This window comes from Haplochromis burtoni, unplaced genomic scaffold, assembly GCF_018398535.1.
Source record: "Haplochromis burtoni strain Fernald_Lab_line unplaced genomic scaffold, NCSU_Asbu1 Contig_60, whole genome shotgun sequence".
NCBI classification, from domain to species: Eukaryota; Metazoa; Chordata; class Actinopteri; order Cichliformes; family Cichlidae; genus Haplochromis; species Haplochromis burtoni.
In genome coordinates, this window is record NW_024582421.1 from 2,114,310 (window position 1) to 2,123,301 (window position 8,992).

General features: G+C 40.0%; 1 protein-coding gene across 1 annotated transcript in view; it reads left to right on the top strand.

Moving 5' to 3' along the window:
• Window positions 1-6,305, top strand: part of kif5aa (kinesin family member 5A, a) — a 20,218-nt gene extending 13,913 nt beyond the window's left edge. The window contains exons 19-29 of the mRNA XM_005941144.3: window positions 258-367; window positions 601-702; window positions 834-894; window positions 993-1,064; window positions 1,593-1,697; window positions 1,974-2,190; window positions 2,283-2,457; window positions 2,662-2,741; window positions 2,906-2,945; window positions 3,222-3,307; window positions 3,771-6,305. Of these exons, the coding sequence (XP_005941206.1) occupies window positions 258-367; window positions 601-702; window positions 834-894; window positions 993-1,064; window positions 1,593-1,697; window positions 1,974-2,190; window positions 2,283-2,457; window positions 2,662-2,741; window positions 2,906-2,945; window positions 3,222-3,300 (1,041 nt within the window). The 3' untranslated portion in view covers window positions 3,301-3,307; window positions 3,771-6,305. The remainder of the gene's footprint in view (window positions 1-257; window positions 368-600; window positions 703-833; window positions 895-992; window positions 1,065-1,592; window positions 1,698-1,973; window positions 2,191-2,282; window positions 2,458-2,661; window positions 2,742-2,905; window positions 2,946-3,221; window positions 3,308-3,770) is intronic.
• Window positions 6,306-8,992: the final 2,687 nt, after the last annotated feature.

An 8,992-nucleotide genomic window follows, 5' to 3' on the forward strand; every position in this document is an offset into this window, starting at 1 on the left:
TCTTTCTTTCTTTCTTTCTTTCTTTCTTTCTTTCTTTCTTTCTTTCTTTCTTTCTTTCTTTCTTTCTTTCTTTCTTTCTTTCTTTCTTTCTTTCTGTCTTTTATTTAAACCATATTTAGGGCACAGTTTAACACAACATGTGTGAATGACACAAACAGTGTGTGCAGGATTTTAACACATTCTTTTTGAAAGTGTGAGATTTTATAGGTCAGCATCTTTAAAGAGGCGCTCTTCCTTTTTTGTTTTTCCTTTTCCAGAAAGCTCCTCGTCATCAGGGAGAGTCCCACCGTGGTCTCCACCACAAGCAGCTGGCCCGCCTGCGGGATGAGATCAATGAGAAACAGAGGATTATTGATGATCTCAATGAGTCTGTAGCCCTCTTTATTTGTTTTACATACATGTTTTTTATTTCTTATTCCTTACATGCTAACACTGTTAAAGATGACAGTATATTAAAAATACACAGAAATTTGCTGTTATATTTAAAACAATTCAGTTTGTTGTGTATTGATGAAGTATTTTAATGCTGTTTCCTGTTTGTCTTCCTGTCTCTGAACATGTTTTTTTTCTTGTTTGTGTTTTTATACCTCATGCATGCAGTCGTAACTCCAAACTGGAACTGGAGCTGGCTCAGATCCGCGCTGACTTCGAACGCCTGAAGAGCCAGGACAGTACCAAGAGCGAACGCCTGGAGGAGCTCTCGTAAGTGTTCAGGGGTCATTTTGTTCTCAGATTCCTATAAAGTGCACTCAAAACAATACATCAATATGATATGTTATGATAAAGATAAGACATATTCTTATCTTTAATGATGCTTCTGCTTTTTCTGTCAGATTCCTGCACGAGCGCCATGAGCAGACCAAACAGGACTTGAAGGGTCTGGAGGAGACTGTCGTGAGTAAAACAGACTATCACTACCTCTCTGCTTCATATTTCACATCATCCACAGATGTCTACCTATCTAACCTCCTCTCCATCTGTCTGTCATCCAGGCCCGCGAACTCCAGACCCTCCACAACCTGCGCAAGCTGTTCGTTCAAGACCTCACGTCGCGAGTTAAAAAAGTAAGGCATCGAGTCATAAATGAAAGGAATTCTTTTTTTAAAAACACTCTAAGAGGGTTTTAAGAGGTCTGTGACCTTAATATTGCCTGCTAAACCTGAGTAGGAAAAACAATAGCATCCTTAATCCCTCTAATCTCCTTCAATATTTGATATGTTGCATGAAGAAATGTCCTTTCTGGGTAAAACTAGACACAAGCATTTAGTCAAACAATCAATATTGGGTGTCGCCATACGGAATGAACTGTTCGTGTTTTTGGTCAGATCATGTAAATTTTCCGACTAAAGTTTGTACTGATTAAAAAAAATTCTTAAGCTTTTAAAAAAGCAGAACAGCTGGGACAAAAGGCCTGCAGAGAGCTGAGATCAGACAGCTTCAAACCCAATTTTAAGCTCTTCTTTTAGCAGTAGATTAACTAAAATTTAAATGAAAAACTTCTGTCAGCCTGCCTTAACCCCTGCAGGTATTACAGCCATTTGGGACAAAATAAAATCTCACCCTTTGCCTCCATTTTTTGTTTTCCTCTGCAGAGTTCCGAAATGGAACCTGATGATAGCGGGGGGTCTTGCACCCAGAAGCAGAAGATTTCCTTTCTTGAGAATAACTTGGACCAGCTTACAAAGGTTCACAAACAGGTGAATGACCCAGAAATGAGAGCAGTTACAAGTTTTACTGATGCAAACCTGCGCTGCAGACGGGCTTGGATTACATCTCAGTTGCGGTTGTGGTGGTTTGATTCTTAGCCACAAAGCAGTTTTGGAAGATAATTAAAATCCTGCACAAGCTGCACATTCTTGTACAGAAACTTAATGCATATATAGCATAGAATGCGATTTTGAATACACAGAACTGTGTTATGTCCAAAAGGCACAGTTTGTGAATGAATTAATCAGACTGAAAATTCTCTCCAGCTGGTTCGTGACAATGCAGATCTGCGCTGTGAGCTTCCAAAGCTGGAGAAACGTCTTCGGTCTACTGCTGAGAGAGTTAAGGCCCTGGAGACTGCACTGAGGGATGCCAAAGAGGGCGCCATGATGGACCGCCGTCGCTACCAGCAGGAGGTTGACCGCATCAAAGATGCAATGAGGGCAAAGAATGCCATGAGGCGTCCCCATGCAGCACAGATCGGTACTGCACTTCTTGATGCTTAATTCTGCAGCCCAGTGACCCAGTTTCCTTGCAGCTGTACCCTGTCTTACATCGCTTTTTCATCCCGACAGCTAAGCCAGTGAGACCAAAACAGCTGACGGTTTGCTCTCCCACCAACCCGTTCTACGCCTACATCCGTGCTACTGAACATGCCAACACCTACAGCAATGCCCTCTTCCAGAGTAACGTGACACCACAGCAGTCCACCAGTGTCAGCTGCAATCCCAACTCTGTCCAGAACAACACGTGGGTTTAAATCAGTTTTCTTCATCTTTTCCAGGCAGATAGTAGATAGTAAACACACATTATTATGATTGATTTTTAAGGTCACTGAGAATCTGCATTGATCTTAAAAATGAAGCATCCTGTTTTGTTCAAGTTTTCTGCTGAATGTGAGGCCAAATGTATAATTGTGCATCTCTATGGTTTCTTCTGTGGGGTTTTCCACAGAGTTTCCACAGCACTGGGCTACAGAGCAGGAAGATATAATGGGGACATACTGGAATCCTACCCACTCAACATTGACAACGGTAAGTACAATCTAAATGTGTGTGTGTGCGTGTTTGCCTGCACCTACTATGGCACTTCTGGTAGTTGTGCTTTAACACAATACAAACATTGTCAGCAGCTCAGTTTTTCTTATTTTTTATGCTACTGCAAACAAACTGATAAAACTATGTCTTGTTTCCAACAGGTAACAGCATCAGTGAAGGCAGAGACATTAATGATAACAGGTGAGGACATCAGTCGCAGTTTCTCTTGTTAGTTTGGCTGCTTTACTTATTTTTATTTAATTGTGTGTGCAGTTTGAGTGCAATCCATTTTCTTAACCTCTTATCGAGTACAGGATGGCTACTGTGCATCCCAGCTTTACACTGGGCCAGAATCACAAATTAACTTAATGTGGATTTTTGTGGATTGTTGGATGAACCAGTTGGAGTGATAAATGGTACATAAGGATGATATATATTTGGTTATGCAGTGTTGTTTTTGTGTATCTGCGTTAACAGGAGTGAAGTTCACTGTGGCAGCGAGGTGGATGATTCAAACAGGCACTACATGATTCAGCAGGAGACTGCTGCAAGTTAATACCTTGGTAACTAACAAAGTCTACTGAGTCATAAACACAATTTTCTGCAGACACTCGCTGACACTTCATTCTCAAATCCCCTACCTTAACAGTCATAACTCAAAGCCTCATCAGTATACTGTATTTTTGAGGGATTCTGATAAAATAATCCTAGAAAGAGGAGGAAATGTCAGCATATGGCCTCCTTGCTACAACTGCACCTGCTTCCTAACTAGTCCACCACTGTAGACAGGGTAAAACCTGAGTATCATAGCTGAGAAAAACAGTCTACAAGTTTATTTTACTGTTTGTATAATAGGTTGCAGATGCACAATAGATGATAATCATATTGATCTGATGTGTTCAAACAAACACAACAAATGTGCTTTAATGGCAAAAATTCCTAAAAGTTAGTTCCTAATCATCAGTAGAGCTTTGAATTGACTTCTGTTTCTCTGAACTCTAACTTCCTGTTACTGTCTCTTTGCAGAAGATGACCAAACACTGTACCCGTCCACCGGACCCTCCCCTCCCATTTGCATGCAGCCTGGCCCCCTCAACCCTGCACTGCATCACCGATAATGATGACAACCAAGATCTGTAGCCCTGTAGTCTTCTAATTAGTTGAAGCCCTTTCCTGCTCCAATGGTGAACACTTGCCCTCAGGTTTGGGGTCCGGTCCTTTTCAGTTCAATCAGGATTAAATCCGATATTTTTAATCAAGGAACGCCCCCAGGCAATCAATTTTTCAACACATGCCACTGATGCTGATCACCTCTCGGGGTGGTTGAACTGAAACGGGGCTGACCCCATATCTGATCAGTTAGTACACACATGTTGTAAATAATAGTGCCGTATACTCCAGTAGAGGTTTTTGACCAGCAACTGTTTGTGTGAATGCACAGCCTTCCCCACTCCCTGCACACATCTTCTTAAGGGCATCATATGGATGACATACTGTAGGCAGACATGACCTTTTTCTCTGTCATAAATAAGAGTATAGTATGCAACACCAGCTTGTAACAGAAGACTCACACACTGCGTGCATGTCACTTAGCGGGTTAGCTTTCCAATCTTTGCCTGTGTCATGAGTCCATTCGGGGAGCTGGTATGCTGCGAGTCAAGTCTGATCGACTTCGACAGATGTCAGAAAGAGAGAGCGGGTTTCCATTAATCCTGATTGTGGTTTCAGAGCTTTAGGTTATCTTTTGATAACAAAATCTGAGTCCAAGACTTTTTTTTTTGATGTTGTCATTGTGTTTTAAACACATTATATTGCAAAAATGATACCTGGATCCTTTCTTTTAAGGTAAGAGATGAGTAGAGAAAAAATACGTGAGGGGAAACCCAGCTCAATCAAACCGTCTGTAGTGAGAAATCCTTTTGTAAATGCTTGGATACAATGAGGTTGGCGTCTTTTGATGCACTTTTTCATTCTGGATAATGATGCCCACATTCCATTTAATGTGGCCCCTTCCCCACGTCAAACTTTATGAGTCTTCTAACCAAGCCTTAATATGAATTGACTTCTCATGATCAAACTCACACACATTCTCTGCAAACATTTGTAACTACTACCTCTAGAGCTGCTTATTATATAAACTTATAACTTTATGATAAGATATCATCCTTGCAAATGCAGAATGAGGACGGATCTTAGAGTTTCTACAGAAAGTTGCAACTTTAGAAAACCCCACCTGTAAGTAGACTGAAATGTCTGATCAGAGCTGTCGTTATCTCTTCCATAAGTTCATTCATGCCCATTTTCTGTCTCCATCTTGTCACAGGATCAGAGCTGGGCTAAAATAGGGGCTCGCAAAAATCATTTAGATTAAGATGCTGTTTACATCTTCTAATTTAAAGTTCTACAGGCCTTGTTTGAATTCGGATCTCTAAACGTGATGTGAAAACATATCAACATTTGGCAAATCCATGGATTCTATTTAGTGGTTCATTTTTGTTTCAAAAGTCCAGCTGTTGGAGAGGTTTTGCAGGTGAGTCTCCAGCTGAGCAGCCACCAGTCTGGAGCACTTTGACAGGTTGTGCTGTTAGTCTTCTGTGAGAAATCCTGACCAGCCAATCAGGATGGAAGAAAGCAGCGTTGCTTTGGCGTGTAACGGACAAGTGGATGTTTTTGCATGAAGGTGAATCGCTGAATAAAACCAGTAAAAACTGAAAATGTTAGTTTGATTTTATGCTTTTAGCAGAATAAAAGGGATTAAAGTGAATCTGGTGTCACACTTTACAGGGTAATTAATCCTACATTTTATTTTAATTTATTTATGGTTTTTTTTTGTTTTTTTTAATATAACCAGATTTGTTCCCAATGTAAAATATCCAAGCAGTAGTGTTCTCATTTATGCGATCCCTAATCTTTCTCATGTTTGTGATCATTCGTGACAGCACCACTCAGCCTGATGCTTTTACCGGCATTAACAACATCTCAGGGCTTCACATTCCCAATCATAGCTACCGTGGTCCAGCCCCATTGTCTTCCTCCTAACCCTAGACTTAAAACTATATGACTGCTGATAAACAATCAGATCCGTTTGTCCTAGTGAAAGCTAAGCAAAGGAAGGGGATTAAAAGATAAATCTTACAGAATTGTACATACAACATCTCTTTTCTCACACATTACATTCAAAATTTAATAATCTCCTGGTCAGACCCTACTGTGGACCCTCTATTGGACATCATGTTTTAAGTGTAATAAATCAGAATTTAGAGGGGAGTGTGTACTATATTGTTACCTGTTATCTGATTTGAACATATCTAAATACATGTGCTATATATTGTTAATCCTGTAAGTACAATAGCGTGCAGATGACATAGTAAGATGCAAAAGAAATGCGCACGCTCTTTGTTCAGACAAATGTTTGTTTTATTTATTTCTGTATGCCTATAGTGTAGCGTCAACATGAATATGTGAAGAATCACCGGGCAAAAATCTCTGTATATATCGACTCATCACTATGCTATATTGTATGTGTTGTAGTAAAAAGTTCAATAAACTTGTAGAAATGAGTGTGTCGGAGCGAGTCATTTGGGTCTGGGAAGCGTGTGAGGCAGTCCCACACTGACAGACGAAAATGGCGCCACCTAGTGGATGGAAACGGATCTTTAAAGGGGAATGAAAAGCAACGTGTTTTTTCACTGTTCTGTGTGAAAACTGAGATGGGTTGATGTGACTTTGAGTTGTTTCTGACCTGAAGAGGAAATGAAGTCACTGTGGAAGGATCCTCTGCCAAAAACAATGATATGAAAATGATGTTTGGAAGTTGGAAAAAAGTGGAAAAGCACTGATATCCTCTAACACCAAAACCATGCTCAGTGGAGTCATGGTAAAGTCAGTATAGATCAATTCGCTAACGACTGTATTGTCGTTTAGATGATATTCTCCGTATGAACCCGGCTTCACACACATTTGTCAAATTCTGTTCAAGTGATGGAAGCTCACTGTGCAGAGAAACTTCCTTTGTGGACTCCTATAATAAGCTGCTGTTCATCTTTCCCACGAGAAAGGAAGCAGTGATGTAAACAGCAGTGGCATGTGAAGCATCTTCAGACTGTACTGCGGGGTGCGTGAGAGAGAGAGAGAGATGTCCTTATAATAACACACCTTCAGTTGATGGTGAAGTGACTTTTATCTGCACCAGATCACATAAGATTAAAGTGCACTGAATAAAGTGCACTTTAATCTGGGAAATCCAATGGTAAACAATTACTCAGTGCGCTTTTTACTTGTTTCAGTTTGCGGAATAAAGGTTTTTTTTTATTGTTATTATCATTTGTGATATTTTCACCGTTTAGTGGGAAAATTGAATGTAGTGTAAAGCGCTTTGGGGTCCTTAGGGACTGAGTAAAGCGCTATACAAATGCAGGCCATTTACCAAAACTGTGGGGGGAGTGCTGCTGTTGGTGTGTGCATGCGTGCTGGGTCCTCTACAACCTCTGACCTAAAGAGGAAATGAATTTTCAAATGACATCACGAAAGGGACTTACCACAGCACATAGTGGGATAAGGGAGAGAGAGAGAGAAAAGATCGGGATTAGTATTATACACGATCTATAAAGCGCCTTGTAAAATAAAAAGATAAATTCTCATGCTAATTGAAGGTATTTCATTAAATGCTTGTTTTGCATTTCATTTCTCTTTTTTGACGACTGCTTGTGTGCATGAAAAATAAAATCAATTTTAAATTTCATTGATTGATTATCCTTATAAGGACTAAAACCATCCACAGCCATTGTGGACAAGTGCTGCGCAGAGAATCTTTTTTTTTTCTTCCCACTTCTCATTCCCAGCTACCCTGTGCGCGTGCCCGCTGCGTGTTCTCGCTCCCCTGTGGATCAGTTGAGATTGAAGCACCGGGAGGACCGTGCGCTACTGACCCGGTCAACAGGAACCGGCAGGAACCCTCCACACCTCCAGGAGGATACGCAGAGACACCGACAGAGAGACAACTCACAGGTTCAACACCGCAGGCTGGACAAGCTGAGCGACCCCGACCCACAAGGTACAAAGCACCACATTCGTTAAGTTATTTTTTTTTCTCTGGTTAATAGCCTGGTTAATATATCCTGTTAGTAATTTAGTTAATCTCAAAATGAAGAAGCAGACAGAATGCCACAATGAAATGAATTGGTTGAACTCTGAAGTTAGCACAGTAGTGACTAATGGACTTTTCGCCTGATGGTGTCAAGCTGAGTAAATACTATTTTACCCTTTGGCGAGCAGCATTCACACGCGCAATAAAACTTCAGTTTCAGATACAGTCAGAGCTCAAATTCATAATGTTAGCTATGTTCTACGTTATAGGTCTGGGTGACTTTACCTAAATCTGCACGTATCACAATTTTGATTCCAAAATCGTCTAAATAGTTTGAAGATTTATTTGACCTAAGCAGATGTTTGCATGGAGTGCAGTGTGTTGCTCTTCGAGGGTCACCAAGAAGACGTTTGAGTTTGAGCTCAGTCAATAATTGGATATAATTTAATCACACAGAAACAGGTTAAGCTTATAAGCACTGCTCATAAATGCATAGGCTACGTCTTGTTTTTGAACATACTTAAGTACTAGAGGTGAACCGCTCGATCCAAATATTGATAGTATAGATACCAACAGTGCCTTTGGTATCGGATCGATATTAGCGCAATAGGATCGATACTTTCTTTCAAGATCAGTATATAGCCGACTGAAGTGTGTTAAACAAATTATTATTATTATTATTATTATTATTATTATTATTATTATTATTATTATTATTATTATTATTATTATTATTATTATTATTTTGAATTCTTTGAATCAGAAGCTCAGGAGGCACTGATAGCCTCCCTAGCTGTTTGTTCTGGGGGTGCAGTTACATAAGCTTAAAACTGATGGTGTGATGACACACAGACACAGGATGAGTGTCACTCATGAATCAAAATTAGCATCTTAGAAGACTACTCCTCTTCAAAGGGCTGATACTCAATAGTAACCTTTGCAACTCAAGTTTAGGCAGATTTGTTACTAAAGAAGTGATTTGTGAAAAGCCTGAACTCTTACATACACATTATTTTAAAATTTTAATAAATGCATTTGTTGCATTTTCATCATCTTTGTCACTCGTCAAAGCAACGTAAAAATGATGAAACGGGGCCCAATGAAATTTTTCACTATCAATACCAAATATTTCAGTTACTTGGATCAGCCTGCATTTGTTTAT